We start from the raw sequence: 22,101 nt of genomic DNA, 5'->3' as shown, positions 1-22,101 counted from the left end.
GTACCGCTCATAGGCGTCAGTTTAGGGCGTCAACGGTTATTTTTCGCCATGAAAGTTAAATTAATATTTTTTGCACTAGTTGCAAAAACCTATGACATAAAATTTCAATTTTGAGTTGTGGTTCCAGATATGAGGCATTTGAAATATGAATTAAAAACGCAGAATTTAATTTTTTACATTACAAACGATCGCACGTCACTGAAAATGCGTTTAGAAGACGATTTTGGGTGTAGTTTATTGCAACAGTTATGTTCTTTTGAAAAACGTAGGTACTAATGTAATTGAAAAAAAAAAGTGTCAATTGTTTTAGATCGTTTGTTGTGTGAAAGTTTAAATCCAGCGTTTTTTAAGCATATTTCAAATGTCTATAAGTTTTAAAGGTTAGGCTCTAGTTATCGAAACTTCATAATGACCAGTCAATGAAAGGGATAGATTGTATTGATCTCGTGAGAATCATAAAAAATGGCAAAAACGTGCCACGTTCATTTATTTATCACCTGTATAAAATCTGGATTTATTTGCGGCAAAATACGAAAGCTGAACTTTTTACCTTTAAGACGCATCTTGATTTTTGTCGATAGGTCACTTTAATCAAAAGATATTGAATTTTTACCGTCGAGCTGATACAAATTTTATTGAACATTGATGTCGCGCGCGTAACTGACATGCATAATCGACGGTCGCTTCAAACGTTATTTTTGAGAGAACGTTTCATTCTACACAAAAAATGGTTATCAACATTTTTGTTTAAAATTATCTTAGCTACTTTTTTATTTTTGATTTTTGATAAATTGATTTTTTTTGCGTTTTTGCCCCCCTGCGAGGTTGGTTTTAGGGGGAAGCTCGAAGGTAAAAGTGGTAAACTTTTTGCATCTTTTTTAAGGTCCCAAAACTAATATGCTTGGCTTAATTCAGCTTGTTTTGGCATTTTCATCTCTGACGACTGGAGTATAGTGGCCACATTACAAAAAGAGAGGATTGTGCAAAAGTAATACTATTTATTTATATAAAAGGTGTAGAGTACATCTACCCGAATGTTTCGAAAATTTTCACCTTAAAATTTAATTTACATTAAATTTAAGATACATTATCTTCCTATATTAAAAATTGTACTGGTTTTCCTTGAAAATCGGAAAACAATCTTTTCGGTTGTAAATTAGTCTTAATTTATGTGTTTTTAATCCAATCTAATAAATTAATTGTAAAATTTCTCTTTGTTTATTGTATCGGTTGTTAATGGGTTAATACTACAAAAAGAATAAACTTACTTCAAATTTACTTTACTTACCTCAAAACTATTTTAAAATTAATAATAGTCTATTTAATAAATATCTTCCCAAGAAATAGAACACACTACGCGTATGCACATATAGAATGGGACCGAATAAAATATCATATTTCTCTCATTCCCATTCTTTCGAAGAACGTAAATATACATAGACCAGCAAAATGTTGATACTTTACTGATGTTTCGAACTATTCAATGAACTTGTCTATACTCTCGTGAATCGCACGAATTAATATTGTTACGGGGGCAAATTTTATGGGACTATCTTACTTTTTCACTCATTTACATGGGAGAAGCATATACAATAAAAATGACCCCGGTAAGAATTTACTTCTGACACTTAACATGGTTGCCGTTAGCTCTTAGTTCAATTTGTAGATTAGTCACCTTTAATTGAAAATTGTCCGACTATAGCACATATCGTCGGTATACTGCGAAAACCAGGTAAATGTCGAAATACCGAAATCGAGAAAAAACGTTTTTAAAGTTTAGTTTTATATTGTGAATTAAGCAGTCAGCTTGTTTTTGATATTAGGTATTCTAGTGAAAGATGCATATATCTGAAATGATATTCTATCATTAGTTTGAAAAAGTTGAGACACCTATCTGACTAATCCTAAATTTAAGTTGGAAATGCTATCAATTAACTGTATTTACCTGTAAATCTAGATAAATCAATTACTCTTCAAATAACATATTTAACACAAACATTATAAACCAAGTATAATATTGTCCAGTTTTGTGATCGAGGCTTTTACTAGGTAATAGCAATGTTTTAAGGTATTAGTCGATATTTATGACATTTAACTGGTTTTCCCTGAAAATTTTATTAACAGCTGTGTGTAGTTATAGTTATTGTTTATATGAATGACAGGCAGTTTTATAGAAAAAATCAAATTTATTTCGAATATAATAATAACAATATTATTATTATGAGGCTTCCTCGTCCGATTCGTCACTGAAAGCAGGCTCTGGCAAGATGTTTGTTACATCATTTCCCGTTTTCAAATTACGATACCACCCGTGATATTCCTTAGGTATCACTCCCTTACTAGCTTATAGCTGTACCAAATCTCTCTTTTTTGCTATGCTAATTTTCAAATGTGCATCATAAAGTCGCTTAAGTTCTTCAAGATTGCTTGAATTAGTTGATAACTTGGCGTGCTTTTTTCTTGTTGACTACCGTGCAGTATCAGTAAGGAAATAATTGAAGCTTGTTGACATGTCATAATTAAAATAGATTCTGTTTGTCTCTCCTTTCACGAATCTCATTCTTTTTATCTTCAACCACATTATTTTTTCGCCGTTTTGGTCTTTTGTCCGGTTTTTAATTAAAGTGTGTGACACATTTTTTAAATCATAAAAGTCGTAGTATTTAAATTCTTTACATTTGTATAGTTCTATACATACTTTTTTATCATCAGCCTTAATATTTCTATTTTCTCTTGCATTTTGAAAAACAGACAAGTAATCTGGCATCCCATAGATAGATCTGTGTTTTTTAGCGGTTTCGTTACTACTCTGCATAGAGTCAACTTCCATATAGGAATGTCCAGAATCTAAAAATTTGTGTTCAATAATATTTAAACGGATTCTGTCCTCTGCAGGTATCAGAAAATAAACTTATTTCACTTACATATTCTGGAACACATTTTGATAAGTAGTGGAGTATAATGCTTTCTATTTCAGAACTTCCTTGTCTACCGTTAATTTCTGACCAGTCAAAACAGTAAGCTGCATTTGGTAATGCGGCTTCATATACACACAAATTGTAGACACATAATTTTCGAGAATAATATAGTTTTCCAGTCAATCCACTTGGAATCTGTAGTACGGCCTGTAGATCGAAAGTAACTGAAACAAAATCCCGTTGTTCATTAGATCTTTTCTTATCATTTTGTTTTTTAAGATTACATACTTCTTTTCTTTTCTGATGTTCTCTGTAACTGTCTTCTAAATCCGATTTGACAGTTGGATTAGCCCTATCATATTTATTACACACTAAATATTGATCTTTTTTTAGCAACAAAAAAGCTTAAATTATAGTCGTTAGAAAATATTCTTCGATATGTAATTTCGCTAACACCTTCCAGTTTCTTCTGCACATAGTCATTTATAAAAAGTTGGTACATTTTTCTTATACTTAAATTTTTGTCCAAATATTTACGCTTTGAACTTTGGCGAATATAATGTGGGCCCATGGTTGGAAAAGACTCAATATGAGCCTTCACTATTTTTCGAGTTTTACTGCTTGTTTTATTTGGCGGTGTATGCTTGCCTCTTTTATCCGTATCTGCATAACAGCCTAGAATATCAGTTTTTCTTTCAACATCTTGTATTAACGACTCTGATATACAAAGTGTCTTACAAAGAAATTTCTCACATACCTGTATGTCTTGACCATTCAAAGAAAAGTAACACTTTTTGGAAAATGCACGTGGTTTTTTAAACTTCAACGGACTGCAACGACTCTCTTTGGTGGCTCCGTTTTAATACGTGCAATAAGAAAATGTTTCTGGCCTATATATTCTAACTTTCAATAATCACGACATAGTCTTTGTCTGTAATCTTCGCTGAAATAACTGGCACATTTGTAAAAGCACTCTGAACAATTAACTGGTTTTGGCATTGCTGGTCTATGGTCTTTTTTTTATCTTATAAGGCAAACCCTCAGCACGCCTCCTTTTTGCGACATTTATTACCCAATCTTTGGGGTTAGCTTTTCTCCAACGTTTTAGTGGACGTACGTCTTTCCATACTTTGTCAAGAAGTAGATTTAATATCCAACTAGCTATTTCAGTTGACACTAAATTGTTCGTGGGTGCACCTATTTCAGTATCTTTTTTCTCATTATTTAGGCTATCAAAGTGTGTAAATCATATAGACTTCCTAGAGAGAGCGATCCCTCTTCACTTGGCTGATATGTGGGGTCTACATCTGAAAAGTCAATATCAAAAATGGATTCCATCATTGAGACTATATTGTTCTCAGAATCATCAACAATTGAACTGTTGTCTTCAGTTATTCTATCTGTGTATGTGTTATAAAGATCATTTATGGGTTTAGCTTAGTAACCATTTCTAAATTTTAACTCAACCCGTTTTCAGGTAGAATGAAGTAAGTGTACTTAAAGATTTTTACTAGTCGATATGAAAGAGAAATTTTAATAAATCATACACGTAAAATGTATTAAAGACACTTATCACCTTTTTACTGAATATGGTTTGCAGTAGTAGAAATATATTGTTGTCCGGCATAATAATATATGTCGGCTTACTTTGTTTTACATGCAACAGAACTTTAATTTTATGGAAGTAAGTAGCGATATATTGTTTTATTTGAAAACGAAAAGTTGATTAGGTGTAACTTATTTGTTTATTACACAAATTATCTGCTGAATGGTAAGTCGTATCATTTATTTGGTTTTACCTGTATGTAGAGCGGAAAAAGCTGAGAATTTTGGTATACTTAACTCAATATTTTAAAATTTGTCATTTACCTGGTTTTCGCAGTATACCGACGATATATTCCATGGAAATATCGCGTGGGCATGCGCAGTTTCATAATCTGTTTTGCATAGCATGAAAATTGCATAATTTAATGTTGACTCAAAAGTTTAAAATATCTTCGAGCCAAGAACAAGTTTTTACATAATTGATTTATATCGAGAAAAAGCTGTTTATGAGAACCATCCACATTATTATAAAAAATCTTTTCAGTCCTTTTATTTGTATTATGGATAAGAAAAATTTGAATTGTAAATAAAGCACAGGTAAAATAAATAAGCAATAAAGACAATTAATTTCATTGACATACGTCAATTTTATCAAATTTGCATAATCGTATGATAGGTAGATAGTTAGGTAATTAAACATCAGGTAGAAACAAGCATTTAGGCAAATCTTGAAAAGACAGAGAAAATACCAGAACTAGACATTAATAAACACTGGACCATTATTAAAAAGAACGTGCTGGAGCCCGCTAAAAATATTCTGAAGAGAGAAAAACCAAAGAAACAGAAAGAATGGATTAGTGACGAAATTTTGTTATTGATGAATTCTCGAAGACTATCGAAAGGCAAAAATGAAGAACAGTATAAGCAAATTAACACAGAGATCAAAAGAAAAATCCGCGACGCTAAAAAACAATGGTTACAAGACAAATGTAAGGAGATTGAAAACTTTGAAGCCAAATATGATTCGTTCTATCTTCACAAGAAAGTTAAGAAATGATCAACAAGAGAAACAGGAAGCAGACAGTACTTATAGACCAACAAGGGAACATGATAATGGAAACAGAGGAGAAACTAAAACATTGGCAGACATACATAGAAGAACTGTTTGACGATCAAAGGCAGCCTCCTTGTGATAATTTTCCAGAGGACGCAGGTCCAGAAATAAGCAAAGAAGAAGTAATGCAAGCGGTGAAGTCATCAAAGAATAGCAAAGTTCCAGGACCAGACGAGCTACCAGCGGATATACTAAAGTTCATAGATGAAGATCGAATCCATTTGTTACTAGACTTATTTAACAAGATTTATGAAAACAGTATAATTCCTGAATAATGGCTAAGATCAACCTTTGTCCCTCTTTCCAAGAAGGCACATGCTAAGCAGTGCAGTGATCATCGCACGATCAGTCTGATGAGCCATACCTTAAAAATATTCCTCAAAATAATTCACAATAGAATTTACAGAAAATTGAAAGAAGATATCGGAGAAACTCAGTTTGTATTCCGGGAGGGATATGGAACTCTCGAAGCATTATTTGCCTTTAACATCTTGACACAAAGGTCTTTGGATGTGAATCAAGATGTATTTGCTTGTTTCATTGATTACAACAAGGCGTTTGATAACGTCAAGCATGACCAACTTTTAGAGATCTTGGAAGCTAAACAGTTAGACACTCGCGATATAAGAATAATATCTACTCTGTATTATAATCAGAAGGCAGTCGCACGCATCTAAAATAGCACAACAAATGAAATTCAAATTAAAAAAGGAGTTAGACAAGGATGTGTGCTGTCACCAATGCTATTTAATCTCTATTCGGAAGAAATTATGTAGAAAGCATTGGAGGAAGAAGAGATTGGGATAAAAGTTAACGGCCAACCAATTAATAATATTAGATACGCAGATGATACGGTTTTAATGGCGGAGACAGTAGAAGACCTGCAAGCCATTTTAAACAAGGTAGTCACAGCTAGTGAAGAAAAAGGGTTAATAAACGGCAAGAAGACGAAATTCATGATTATTTCAAAAAAACAAAGATTGAATGCAAACCTGTACATTCACAATAACGAAATCGAACGGGTGCACAAATATAAATATTTGGGAACAAGCGTTAATAACCACAATGACATCATAGAAGGAACAAAAACTAGAATTAGAAAGGCTTGAGCTGCTTTTGTTAATATGAAGGACAATCTGGGAAGTCATGACATTAACTTAAACCTGAAAATGAGATTGGTTAGATGCTACATCTTCTCGATACTGCTGAACGGAGTACAGACTTGGACTTTAAACAAGAGCAATACTGATAAACTAGAGGCCTTCGAAATGTCGATATACAGAAGAATTTTGAAAATACCTTTGACAGACAAAATAACAAATAGTGTAGTTCTTCGAAGAATGAACAAAGAATGGGAGCTGTTGATCATCATCAAGAGAAAAAAGTTGGAATATCTTGGTCATGTGATGAGAGGGAAAAAGTACCGATTGCTCCAGTTAATTATCCAAGGAAAGATTAAGGGCAAAGGAAGCGTGGGGAGACGACGTATATCTTGGCTGAGCAATTTAAGAGACTGGTTCCAGTGCACATCTAACCAATTATTTAGAGCAACAGCTTTAAAGATACGAATAGCAATGATGATTGCCAACCTCCGTAGCGGAGAGGGCACTTGAAGATGATAGGTAGATTTTTAAAATTTAAACCAACATTAATGTAATTATTACGTCAGTTTGCTCAAACATTTGACCGTCTGACACGGACTTTACAGGTACGTAGTTGCACATAGCACGCCACTGATGTGATATTGAGGGTAGAAAATATTACAACAAAAGTGTTATAAAAATATAATTCTTAACTTCTTACATATTCGTAATACTTAAAAATAAAACGTTAGCTTATCTTTTGTTGTCTGCTGTGTTTTCGCTGCCTATTGCATGCAGTACAACCAACCATTTTAAATGTTTTGTATATTCAATACTTCCAACGACAATGGACTGCAAAATATTAAAAAATTTAACGAATTTATTCATTTATTAAAAAGAAAACATTAAATTATTGACAACACATAATGCCTACTTGTTTAACATTTAAAAGCGGAGATACCTATATTCATGTTAATTACCTGTCAAATTCACGTCGGGCATTGTAGCTAGTTACGTGACGTCAGTTTCGGCGTTTATCAGCTACACGTATGTGCCATTCTGAGTATATTCTATCGTTGTTTGCTACATTATGTCTCGTGCAAAAGGCTTTTCTCCAGTGTGTAGTCCTGTATGTAATGGAAGTTAAAACTTCGTGGAAACTGCTTTTGCATATTTTACGAGTGAAAGGGTTTTCTCTAGCACTAGCCATACGTCTTTTTAAATGTTCCTTTTATGAAAACTATTTGGTTTAACTTTCACATGATAAAAATATTTCTCTAGTATGGATGTTCAGATGTGACTTTAAATTAGAACAGAAAAAACACTTTTCTGTATATTTCACATGCAAAACCTATTTTTCGAGAATGTATTTTTTATGTAGTTCCGAAGCACCCTTTGTTATATATGATTTAGAACAAATTTCAAAGTTAAAAGGTTTTCCATAAGTCTAAATTCTGATTCGTACCTTTAAATGATACTCTTTGAAAAATGTTTGCAGCAAATTTCGGCGCATATTTTGCATGGAAAAGGCTTTTCGCCATTGTGATTTTAAAAAAGAAATTGTAAAAAACTGATTGTTGCATATTTCACATGCAAAACGTGTTTTATTACATTATAACGCGTTTCATATATGTTTTCAAATTAGGACCTTCTGAAAATTCTTTGGTAAAGATTTTACATTTCAATGGTTTTTCACCAGTGTGTGTTTTTATATGTGATTTTAAAGAAGAACTTCGTGTAAACTGTTTGTTACATATTTCACAACTAAAAGGCTTTTCGCCAGAATGCAGTCTCATATGTGATTTTAAATGAGTACCTTGCGAAAATTGCTTGTTACATATCTCGCATTTAAACGGCTTCTCTCCAGTGTGCGTTTTCATGTGTTCTTTTAAATAAAAACTTTGTGAAAATTCTTTGTTGCAAATTTCACATGCAAAAGGTTTTTCTCCTTTGTGCATTTTCATATGTAATTTTAAATAAGAATTAGCCGAAAAATGTTTGCTACATATTTCGCATGTAAAAGGTTTTTCCCCAAAGTGTACTCTCATATGTACTTTTAAATTCGAACTTTGTGAAAATTTTTTGTTGCATATTTTGCACGCAAAAGGCTTTTCTCCACTGTGCGTTCTCATATGCGTTTTTAAAGTAGAAACAACTAAAAATTGTTTATTACATATTTCACATAAAAAAGGTGTTTTCCCACTATGCATTTTCTTATGTATTCTTAAATGATATCTAGTTGAAAAAAGTTGGCTGCATATTTTACAGGTAAAAGGTTTTTCTCCTTTGTGCATTTTCATATGTAATTTTAAATAATAATTATCTGAAAACTGTTTGCTACATATTTCACATGCAAAAGGTTTTTCACCAGAGTGTACTCTCATATGTACCTGTAAATATGTCCTTCGTACAAACTTTTTGGTGCAAATTTCACATGCAAAAGGCTTTTCTCCATTGTGGATTTTCATATGTGATTTTAAAGAAGAATTAGATGAAAAATGTTTGCTGCATATTTCACAGGTAAAAGGTTTTTCCCCATTGTGCATTCTCATATGAAATTTTAAATAAGAATTATTTGCAAAATGTTTATTACAAATTTCGCATGCAAAAGGTGTTTCACCAGTGTGTACCCTCATATGTACCTGTAGATATGTCCTTCGTACAAACTTTTTGGTGCAAATTTCACATGCAAAAGGTCTTTCTCCATTGTGAATTCTCATATGTAATTTTAAAGAAGAATCAGTTGAAAAATATTTGCTGCATATTTCACAGATAAAAGGATTTTCCCCGTTGTGCATTCTCATATGAAATTTTAAATAAAAATTGGCTGAAAAATGTTTGCTACATATTTCGCATGCAAAACGTTTTTCACCAGTGTGGACTCTCATATGTACCTTTAAATTTGTACTTCGTAAAAACTTTTTGCTGCATATTTCACAAGTAAAAGATTTTTCTTCGGTGTGTATTCTCTTATGTCTTTTTAAGTTATAACTTTGTGAAAACTGTTTATTGCATATTTCACATGCAAAAGATGTTTCGTCAGCATTTACTTTCGTGCTAGCATTTAGATATTGGTTCAAATTTTTGTTACTTCTAACACAATCATTCAAACTGTTTTGTGCATCAGTTTTCATATATATACCTAAGAACCCTAAAATCATAATTATATATTAAATCAATAGTATGTAATAGAAAACAAAAAAAAAATAATATAATAGGCCATGGCCGATAGTTTTTAGACAAAAAAAATAGTAACAGGATGGATACCATTATAAAAGGAAGAAAATATAACAAAAATGAAAGGAAAAATTAATTTACGGGCGATCTGAGTGTAACGAGTCCGTCACTTCAATAATTCTTTAATCATTTTTAAATAAAATTTTTAAATCCATATCCCCTTAATATGTTCTTAAAGTTTAATTTCCAAGTTGGTATTAAACAGCGACACTTTTGGCAGACATACTTATTCGGCTAGCAATTAGCAAAGACTCTGGTTTGACTTTTTGGGGAGATACATTCGGTTAACTAAAAAAAAGTTTAAGAATAGTAGTTTTTTGTGACGATTTTGTGAAAATGACGAAACGAAACTCCTGGCTAAAGAATCTACGGGAATGGTATAGCTGTAACAACAACGAAGTGTTTCGGTCAGCAGTTTCGAAAATACGTATAGCATTTTAAATGCATTTTAAAAAAGTTGGATTGTGGGCTGTCCTTTGTTGCAATGTTTCACAAAAATCCACTCTAAAGGGTAGATCATCTGGCAAGAGCTCTTGGACTTGCCTGTAATGATAAGAATGTAATTGCTGTTCTTTCAGTATCCGCCAAGTACTTGAAGAAGAAGTACTTGCTTGTCTTGCTATATTCCTTACGCTAACTGTTGGATCTTGATCAAGTAAATTTAAAATATTATTTTCTTTATTAATTCTTCTTGTTGTTCTTGGTCTACCAGAATTTATTTTATTTGGTCTCACATTCCCAGTTTCTCGACAACGTCGTTCAACGGCTCTAAATGTTTTTTTACTTGGTAAATTTCTTCTAAGAAACTTTTCTGCATAACGTGTCACAGCTGCACTAAAACATCCTAAACATTCGACTAAGGTTAATAACATGTCAGTGTATTCAACATTTGAGTACATTTTGATTTTACAAATAACAAGGTTTCAAAACTCTAATTATTGTTGATTTATCGCCATAACAATCAATAAATGTCAGATTTCCATGGCACACTTGGAGAAAATAGAGGTATACCTATTAGAACTTTATCATTACTACCAGCATCAATTATTACTTCGTAATTTTCAAATCAAAATATTTCGAAAACGGTACACAGTATCAAGTTTTACCAAGAGTACCTTTTTCGTGTACAATTGAATGATGTTTACGTTTACTTGAAATTTTGATTAATAATTATACTCTTAAAAAAGTTATATTGACTAATACTTAGTACGATCCGTGTAACTAGCGCCCTCTATGAGAATCAGATATAAAAACAAATTCATGGGATGTATCAGCTTCCAAAACATATTCGTATACAATTTCATTACAATGTTGCCAGTAGTTTCGGCAAAATCGTAAAAAATGCGTATTTTTTTTTCTTCAACGCCCTGTATCTTGAAAACGGATGGCGTTACAAAAATTTTTTACTAAGCAAACCCCAATTATTTTTCAGTTTTTTACCTACCCTAGAGACGGGGTTACCTTTTTTTGAAACACCCTGTATATAAGTTACTGGACAGTTTTCCTAAATGTTTTGTTACTGTCATTAACATTTTCCCATTGTAAAATTTTACAGATTGCAAATTAAATGGGATGTTTATAAAAAAAATCTGTGAAAACTTTAAAACGGGGTTGATCAGTTGAATACACATTAGCTTAAACAATCAAACAGACATACTCATTAAGCGTCTACCCCTTAAAAAATTTCTAAAGTTCTCAGATTTGTTAGATTTAAAAAAAAATATAAAAATACAGTATACTCCCTCTATAACGAACACGGTTATTACGAGTTTTCGCTTATAACGAGGTACATTAGATGTAACGTGAAATTTCTATTGAACTACAATCCTCTATATTGAGGTAAATTTGCTTATAACGAGAGAAAATAAGATTGAAAAACGTGTTTTTTTTACGTTTTGGCCCGACCGTAGCTATAAATAAATACCCTTTTTAACTGCCTTCCGAAATAATCTTCTTACAGTTTATGATTCTTAGTCGGAAATTTACAATTTATGATTCACAAGTGTCATTGTAGGGGGTTGACCATTCATACCTAATAATATAGGTCCTAATAGGCAAGATGTGGAAAATGTTTTAAAGGTTGTCAGAAAATTTATCCAAAGACAAAACGCAAATGAAGAAGCATAAAACTGTTTCACATCTTTAGAAAATATGATAGATAGAATACTGGACAATTTAAAGCAGTCAAAAATGACAGACTTCTTCCAATTGCAGACGCAGTAGTTTATGTTATTGTTGAAAATACGCTTTATACAGATTTACAGAATACAGATTTTTTGTTTTAACGTATATCATTGACGATAAAAGTAAACAACTCTTTTTTGTTTTAATGTATTTCATTGACAATAAAAGTAAACGACTTTTTTTCAAAAACGCCATTCAAAAAATATTTATTAGCATCTTATATTGCTCCGAATGGCTTTACTATAGAAAGTTAATGTTTTAGAAAACTACATATTCATATGTATGCACAGTATTATTGTTGTTGGATATAACGAAATCAACTTATAACGAGGTAATTAGTCTGCCATTTCAGTTCTCGTTATAGAGGGAACTCTACCGTCATATGAACTACGCTACTATTTTTTTTGGTAATAATCAAGAGGGGTGTTGGTATATTATATTAAAATGATACTTTTGTGGTGGTGTGCTATTTAATTATATTGTTTTGTCATCCTCTTCTACAGTAGACTAGGGCAGATAGTAAAGTAGATTGAATTTTTGTTATAGAACGTTGATAACCGGTTTTGTATAATAAAGTAGACAGTTTTACAGGAATCATCGGATTTATTTAAATAATAAAGAAAAATAAAACATCACGAATATCAAAACTTAAAATTTTACTATCACACTAACTGCTACTTGCACTATGCAACATCGCAGTCTTATATGTGTTTTTACATTAGGACCTTCTGAAAACTCTTTTTCATATGTGTGTCTCTTTTCATATGTAATTTTAAATAAGAACTTCGTGTAAACTGTTTGTTACATATTTCACAAGTAAAAGGCTTTTCCCCAGAATGCAGTTTCATATGTGATTTTAAATGAGTACCTTGCGAAAACTGTTTGATACATATTTCACATTTAAATGGCTTCTCTCCAGTATGCGTTTTCATGTGTTGTTTTAAATAAGACCTTCCTGAAAACTCTTTGGTGCAAATTTCACATGAAAAAGGTTTTTCTCCTGTGTGCATTTTCATATGTAATTTTAAACGTAAATTAGCTGAAAAATGTTTGCTACATATTTCGCATGCAAAAAGTTTTTCCTTAAAGTGTACTTTCATATGTACTTTTAAGTTATAACTTCGTGAAAACTGTTTGCTGCATATTTTGCACGCAAATGGCTTTTCCCCACTGTGAATTCTCATATGCGTTTTTAAAGTAGAATCATCTAAAAACTGTTTGTTGCATATTTTACATAAAAAAGGTGTTTTCCTGTTATGCGTATTCATATGCAATCTTAAATAATATTTAGTTGAAAAAACTTTGCTGCATATTTTACAGGTAAAAGGTTTTTCTCCTATGTGCATTTTCATATGTAATTTTAAATTATAATTATCTGAAAAATGTTTGCTACATATTTCACACGCTTCAGCGTTCAGCATTTTCACTTCAGCGTTTACTTGCTTACTAGCAGTTAGATATTGGTTCAAATTTTTGGTACTTCTAATATGATCGCTCACAATGTTTTGTGCATCAGTTTTCATATCTATACCTAAGAACCCTAAAATCATAGGTATATATTAAATCAGTAGTATGTAATAGAAAAACAAAAAAAAAATAATAAAAATAGGACATGGCCGATAATTTTTAAAATATATATATATATATATATATATATATATATATATATATATATATATATATCTACATAAAAGGCTACGATGACAGTGACAGGTCACACTGTAAGTCCAGTAAACTAACGGCGCCATCTAGGAAAGAAATATGAACTACCACATTTCAATCATATTTTGTTCTTTAAACGATACGTTTAATTGATAATACTGTATTAATTACATATTAATATTATTAATAATTAATTTTAAAAATATTTTTAATATAGAATTTAATACAAAATAATAAAGAAATCTGAATTAATTTTTTCGAAAATTGCTAAAAATATAGGTTACTGTAATAATTGTAAGGTAAGATCAAGTACAGCAGACATCAATATATTGAACAAACAAATAGTCAACACAATGCAACAGGTTCAAACTAAATATTGTCCGACAAGCAAAAAAAGATGAAAAACTGAGTCAACCCACGAAAACCCTTATAGAACTTAGGCGACAAATGAAAGGAGATAACACTACAAGCAAAGAAGCAATAAATCAAATAAATAAGACGATCACAAAGGCAATAAGAAAAGACATAAGAAACTACAATGTAGAAAAAACAAAACAGGCAATAGAGCAAAATAAGAACATGGAAGTTTTGAAGAGGCGCGTACAAAAGGGGAAAATAGAAATTAACAAACTGAGAAACAGAACTGGAGAAGAAACAACGAATAGAGATGAAATATTAAGAATAGTCGAAGAGTTCTACACAGAGTTATATAGATCAAGAAAAAAAGATAACAATACGGAACCTCCAATTACACTAAAAACTGGGGTATTAAACCAAGGATCAGATTTAATGCCCGATATAACAAAATCAGAAATCAAAGAAGCCCTAAAGAAAATGAAAAATAATCGAACCCCGGGTGAAGATGAAATAGTATCAGAAGCACTAAAAATTGGAGGGGATGTATTACTTGAAAAAATTAAACAACTTTTCAATATCTGTCTTCACAGCGCCAATATTCCAACAGACTGGAACTACTAGTTAAGAGAATGGAAAGAAAATTAGAGATTTATCAACCAAGGGAACAGGCAGGATTCCGAAAAAGTTACGGAACAAATGACCATCTACAAAGTATAAAAACTCTAATAGAGAAAGCAGTGGAATACAATAAACCTCTAGTTCTAATATTTATCGATTTTCACAAAGCCTTTGACACAGTTGAGCTAAGCAAAATATTACAGGCGCTTAAAGAATACAGGCTAGATTATAGATATATTAAATTATTATACAAAATATACCTGCAGGCAACAACCGGGGGGGCAAGAACGGGGAGCAAGAACGGGGGGTTAGACAAGGAGACCCAATGTCACCTAAACTTTTTAATACGATGCTAGAACATGTTTTAAGAATTTGGATTGGATGACAAAGGGAATAAAAATAGATGGAGAATATCTAAACAACTTACGTTTCGCCGATGATATACTTATAATAGCTGAAGATCTAGGTATGGCAAGAGAAATCGTTGTGGCTACAGAAAATGTAGGTTTAAATATAAATATCTCGAAAACAAAAATCATGACCAATTTGGTACCCAACCAGAACATCAGTATTGGTGGGAAAGAAATAGAACTCGTAGATAGATATAAATACCTGGGACATGAAATTATGATTGGCAGGGATAACCAGACTCATGAACTGAAGAGAAGAATCGGCCTTGGGTGGGCAGCATTTGGAAAACTGAGAGAAACTTTTAAAAGTGAGCTGCCCACATGCCTAAAGAGAAAGGTATTTGACCAGTGCGTCCTCCCAGTCTTGACGTACGGAGCAGAAACACTTACCTTAACAAAAGCAGCAGCTACCAAACTGAGAGTCACGCAGAGAAGAATGGAGCGGTCCATGTTAGGAATAACTCTGCGAGACAGAATAACCAACAAAGACATCAGGAGAAGAACCGGAGTGACTGACATCATCGAGAAGATAGCCAGACTAAAATGCAGATGGGCAGGACACATAGCCAGAATGACAGATGGGCGATGGACAAAGAGGTTATTGGAATGGAGGTCAAGGGAAGACAAGAGAAGCGTCGGTCGACCACCTACAAGATGGACTGTCGATTTAAGAAGACTCAATAAAAACTGGATAAGAGCGGCGCAAGATAGACGGGGTTGGAAACATGAGGAAGAGGCCTATGTTCAGCAGTGGACTCTTGAGGCTGGATGATGATGAAGATCAATGACGCATATTATATATTTATTATATGTCAATGGGTAAGATAAACATCATCGAGCAAAAAGACAAAAGAGGGAATCTAATCGTTATGAAAAGGAGACCAAAATTCATAAAAGTAGCCTCTTAACCCTTTATCGGGAATTGTAACCATATGGTTGCACTGATTTCAAAGTACATTGCAGTATGCCTTTTACATACGAATGAACGTATTCATTGTACCATGCGAATGAACGATGTTACCGAGTGGTTACATTGTGTGTCGAAAAGGGTGTAACAGTCGTGAAACACAGAGTTGAAAATATCTACTCGTTTCATCAATTTGTTTTGGCGGTCACAGGTGACGTTTGAGGTTATGATAACACAGATTGCAGAAAGTGTTGTTTTAGGTAAGTTTATTTACGATTTGAAAAATTTTATTATTCAAACTTATTCCAGACCTACTATTCAATGTTTCTACCATTATGTACATACATTATTTGTAGTATTTGATATTGAATTGCATCTGAAAATCAAATGTATCCATCTGGTTACTTTGCCCCATAACGATTTTTTAATTATCAGTAAATATGGATATGAAAAATTTGTTGACAGAAATACCAACTCACTCTTTTTGCGGAAAAAAATAAGTGTAGATTATCGCCAGTAGATCCTACCAGTCTGATACTTCCGATGACGAAGAGCCTGTTTTGAAATCTATACAGAAACAGGTATCACTTCAGTTGTCAGGTAAAATATGGTTTTATACTGTGAAACAGCACTCCTTAAAATAACTGATGACATTTTGAGAGAAAGAGATGTGGGTAAGGTTACCATTTTAGTTTTGATCGATTTCTCTAAGGCATTCGACACTCTCAATCATTCACTACTTTGTGCAATTTTGAAGTCAATCGGCTTTTCCATAGATGCATTGAATATGGTTAAGTCATACTTGCATCACAGGAAACAGAGCGTCAAAGTAGACGAAAGAAGCTCTGATTTTCTAAACATTTTGTCAGATATACCTCAGGGCTCAATCTTAGGTCCAATCTTATTTACTTTATACACCACCAATATTGGTACATCCTTGAATATCTGTAAATTTCATCTATATGCAGATGATACACAAATTTATCACTCACTGTACCCGGTTGACAGAGCAAGTACTATTGAGATTGTTAATCAAGATATTAAATCATTGATTGCTTGGGCAAGAAATCATGCATTAAATATAAACTCTAAAAAAACTAATCTGGTGGTTTTTGGTCCAAACAGGGTGTGTTTGGAAATGAGTAACATCATTGAAATAGTTGTTGATAATGAAATCATTAAACCTGTAACTAGTGCAAAAAATCTAGGTTTAACTTTAGATAATCACCTCAAATTTACAAAACATATTAACACCTGTGTGAGTAAAGCATTTCTCAGTCTAAGAACAATTTACCATAATCGCCGCTATCTGTCATACAAAGTAAAAAGAATATTGTGCGAAAGTCTGGTACTATCAAAATTTAACTATGGAGATGTTGTGTATGGGCCTTGTATTAGTTCAGATGACAGGAGAAGAATTCAGGTGGTTCAAAATTCGTGTCTTCGTCTGATCTGTGGTGTAAGAAGACACCAGCCTATTTCTCACAAATTAAAACATGTGAAATGGTTGAACATGGAAAAGAGAAGATTTCTACATGCTGCTTGTCTTTTCCACAAAATTATCAAAAACTCTCTACCAGCATATCTTTTTAAAAAAATTATATACAGAACTGACATACATAATGTTAATACAAGATATAAAAATACAATTACAGCTCCGCCACATCGTACAGAACAATTCAAAAATTCATTTACATATCAAATATCAAAAGTATATAATGAATTAGCTAAAGAATTAAAATTAAAATCGATTATATGTTTTAAGAAATCTCTTAAATCTAAATTGCTACGTGAGTAACACATGTGCAACTATTTGATGACCTGTTATGAAGTATGTATAAACTGTGTGATAGTTTTTGGACAATATTTAAATGTTAAATGTTTCTATTGGTTATGGTTTTTAATTGATTGTTACATAACATGCAAAAAAATATATTATATATATTTTTGGCTGATCTTTGGAACTGATCTTCGGCATTTTTTCTTTCTTATTGTATTTTATGCATATATAAATTATATATTTTGTGTATTGTATGAATTTGAAGGAAAAATAAAGACCTTTATTATTATTATTATTATTATATCGTTGACAATAAAATTTGATAAATATCTTTTACAGATGACAGTGATTCTGATCGTAGCATATTAGAACACGATGAACACATTCAAGAATATAACATTGCTGTTGTGGAACTTACCCCGGGCAGCTCGAGCGAACCGCCATTCAAAAAAAGAAAAAGTCCAAACCTACATATAATTGGTTGAAAGAAGATATAAAAGCTGTAGAAAATAGAGAAAGTAACATTGCAAATGCTAATGAAGAAACATTATCCCCACTTGAATATTTCACGAAATTTTTTCATGTTTTTTATAAAATAGTAGAGCAAACAAATCTTTACAATAATCAAGAGAAGGGAGCCAGCATTAACACTAATCATAAAGAAATGACAGACTTTATTTCTATTCTTCTTCTAATGGGAATAATAAAACTACCGGCATATGAAAACTATTGGGCAGCTGGAACTAGAGTCGAACAAATTGCTAGTATTATGCCGGTAAAACGATTCAAATTACTTAGACGTTATATCCATTTCAATGACAACAGCCTTCTTACACCGGCTACCAAAAACAGATTTGTCAAGATACGACCTCTTAATGAGGACATCCGTCAGAATTGTCGGAAATTTCATCTTGAAAATGACTATTGATGAGACTATGGTGGCGCGTAAAGGAACACGTGCAGGTAACTTAGGCAAAACATAAAAAATAAATCCCACGAATGGGGTTATAAATTTTTCGTAATTGCTGGAGTGTCTGGATGTATACTAGATTTTATACCTTACCAAGGTTCAACTACTTTTCCTGAACTAAAAGGAACTCGCAATCAACAACAGAAAAAGAGGATTCATTGGGTGTTGGAGCCAGTGTCGTTATTTCCCTATGTAAGTCTCTCCATGAGCCTCATAACAGCATAGTATATTTTGATAACTATTTTTCTAGCCTTGCTCTTTTTTCTTATTTGAAAAATTCAATTAAAATCTTGAGTTTAGGCACTTTACTGATAGAATTGGAGGTTGCCCAATTCACAGTGACAAGATTTTGAAAAAGCAAGGAAGGGGAACGTATGACTATAAGGCTGACAAAGAGAATGGTGTCATCGTTATCAAATGGGTTGACAATAAACGTGTGTTACTTGGTAGCACAGCCTATGAAGTCGAGTCAACGAGTTCAGTAAAAAGGTACTGCAAAACTGCTAAAATGAAAATCGATATTGTATGTCCATCTGTAATAACAAACTACAACAAGCACATGAATGGGGTAGATAAAGCCAATGCGCTAATGGGTCTTTACAAAACGCCGTGTAAATGGTATTATTCAATATTTGCCTGTCTTCTGGATATAAGCGTCGTAAATTCTTGGCTTATCTATTGGAATGATTGTGAATTTTTAAATATAAAAAAATATAAACCTTTAAAAGTTTTTCAAAAAGAGCTTGCATCCTCATTAGCTAATGCCGGGAAAGAATGTCGACGTGGTAGACCTAGCTCTTTGAATATGGTTTCAATAGAAAAAAAAATTAAATATCCAGTTATTGCTAGACCAGATGATACAACAAGAAAAGATTGTGTTAGCCATTGGCCTGTCCACACAACAAAAGGGAGGTGTAGTTACTGTCAAAAGGGTACAAGTCGATTTCAGTGAGAAAAATGTAATGCTAGGCTTTGTATTACAGATAAAAAAAATTGTTTTGTGTCATTTCATAAGTAAGTAAGTTATGTCTTAAAACATAACCATGAATGATCAATGTGACCATGTGGTTACATAAACAAACTTTCTTATTTGCAATATATTTGTTATAAATCAAATGTTTTTACGTTATTTTGTCTCTTTTAACACCACAGTCAAATTTTCAACTGTGTCATTTAAGATATACGCCTTTGCCTGATAGCGGGTTAATAAGGCGCCAAATTTAAGACTATGTTCCAATATTATTATAAGCACTATGTTCCAAACACTTAAAATACTTTTTTTTTAACACTAGAGCATAATAAAGTTTTAATTAAATGACGATAATAGTCTAAAATGTGACACACTTGTTAAAAAACTTCAATATAAATAAGCTTTCATGTGACAGTTGGGACAAACAATAACATAACTCAACTAAATTTGATTTCTTAAACAAAGAAAGAGACTCTCTTTCCTTGTTTAATGTGGCGTCTCAAAATGGCACTTCCCGTCTAACATTTTTGCCCCCACTACCTTTACATTCCCTCTTCTGCCTTTTTGCTCGATGATAAACATACTTACTATAAAAATAAAATGACGTTTAAACTTTACCAAAATAAAATAACAACTAAATAAGATTAAATAAAGGTAAATAGAATTAAATAAAATTAAATCAAATTAAACAGAATTATGTATGCATGTTTTGTGGTGGGGATAGAATAGGTGGTCGGATCGTGACGTACATCATTGGCAACTTTGTGAAACTGTAATTTTTGGTCCAACTTATGAGATAGAATATGTTTTAGCTTGATGAATGACTAACTATACCTACCCAAATTATATGTTTAAACTTCTTATTTAGTTTATATAATAATTAAATTTACTATCAAATGATATTTATATTTTATTGTTAATTTAATATTTAGTCATTATATCATATATTTAAAATTACTTTATTCAATGTTAAAAGTCACAGCGGTTTACAGTCCACCAAGACATGCCATCAAGAAAAATCAATATATAGAATTGACTAGTCAAGGACATAGATTTATCTTTGGAGGAGACTTCAATGCAAAACATACGCATTGGGGATCACGACTGACAGATTGACTGATTTTTAGAAGCAATGAAATATATAAAATTATCCACTTCTTTGTAGTCAGAAATATTTCAACAAATTACATAGAGATAGAAGAGGCATTGGATATGAACTCGGACCATTCTCCAATTATTCTCACACTCAGTGACACTGTTATCAAAAAAGAAAGCCCCTTAGACTTGTTAACAAAAATACTGACTGGAAAAGTTTCCAGATAGACCTTGAAGAGAAGATTAACCTCTCAGTTCCATTAAGAACCGTTGATCAACTAGAGGCAGAAGTAGAATTACTCAATAAAAATGTACAACAAGCTGCTTGGAACAACAGCACGAACAGTGTTGAAAGAATAAAAGGAAATAAATACCCGAAAGAAACAGAGAAATGATAACCGAAAAAAGAAAACTGAGACGCAAGTGGCATCAGTCTAGAGCACCAGTTGATAAAACTAGATTAAATAATGAGACACAAAAATTAAAAAGAGAAATTCAAAAAATTAAAAACGAATCGGTTAGCACCTACCTAAGTGAACTATTAAATGATAGCGCTACTGATTACTCATTGTGGAAAGCTACCACACGATTAAAAAGGTAGCTGGACAAGAAGCAATATACAAAAGGCCAACAGGTTTGCTGACCACCTAGAAAATACTTTTCAATCAAATGAAGAACAATAAATAATTCACTTGGAGCTCCCTGATCAAGATGAAATGGAGATTAGCCCTGTAACTCCAAAAGAAGTATATTTGGAAATAAAAGAAAATATAAATCCAAAGAAAACTCCTGGATTTGATCTAATTACTGGGGAAGTGTTAAAGCAACTTCCAAGAAAAGCTATAACAAAATTAACACATCTTATAAACGCTTCCTTTAGGCTGAGGTACGTACCAAAGTTATGGAAGGTGACAGAAATTATAATGACACTAAAACCAGGAAAACCTCCACAAGAAGCTTCTTCGTATAGGCCTATTTCACTGTTACCTGTCATGTCTAAATTATACGAAAAATTACTCTTGAAGAGACTAAAACCGATTATAGAGGAAAAAAATCTAATTCCTAATCATCAGTTTTGGTTTAGAGCAAGCCACTTAACGATAGATCAGGTGCTTAGAATAACAGATATAGTAGAAAAAACTCTAGAAGAAGGAAAAGTCTGTTCCGCAATTTTCCTAGATGTAGCGCAGGCTTTTGACGGATTATATCATAAAAAGAGATGCTACTTACCAAAATAATATTTTGAACTACT

At 32.3% G+C, this 22,101-nt stretch overlaps 1 protein-coding gene across 4 annotated transcripts in view; it reads right to left on the bottom strand.

Moving 5' to 3' along the window:
- Window positions 1–7,360: 7,360 nt before the first annotated feature.
- The window catches only part of LOC140445096 (uncharacterized), a 33,949-nt gene continuing 19,208 nt past the window's right edge, over window positions 7,361–22,101 (bottom strand). The window contains exons 2-3 of one of the 4 annotated variants that reach the window (XR_011951368.1): window positions 7,640–9,810; window positions 7,361–7,511 (exon numbers count right to left, since the gene is read on the bottom strand). Coding sequence is in view for 3 of the 4 variants with exons in the window: in XM_072536929.1 (XP_072393030.1) it covers window positions 8,267–9,810 (1,544 nt within the window). In the remaining variant the exon portion in view is untranslated. Of the gene's footprint in view, window positions 9,811–12,682; window positions 13,621–22,101 lie in introns of those variants that run through there. The other 3 variants (XM_072536944.1, XM_072536929.1, XM_072536936.1) reach the window with 3 other exon arrangements.

This window comes from Diabrotica undecimpunctata, chromosome 1 (assembly GCF_040954645.1).
Source record: "Diabrotica undecimpunctata isolate CICGRU chromosome 1, icDiaUnde3, whole genome shotgun sequence".
Lineage (NCBI taxonomy): Eukaryota > Metazoa > Arthropoda > Insecta > Coleoptera > Chrysomelidae > Diabrotica > Diabrotica undecimpunctata.
Note: the sequence above shows the minus strand (reverse complement) of the source record. Positions and strands in the feature narration are given on the sequence as shown.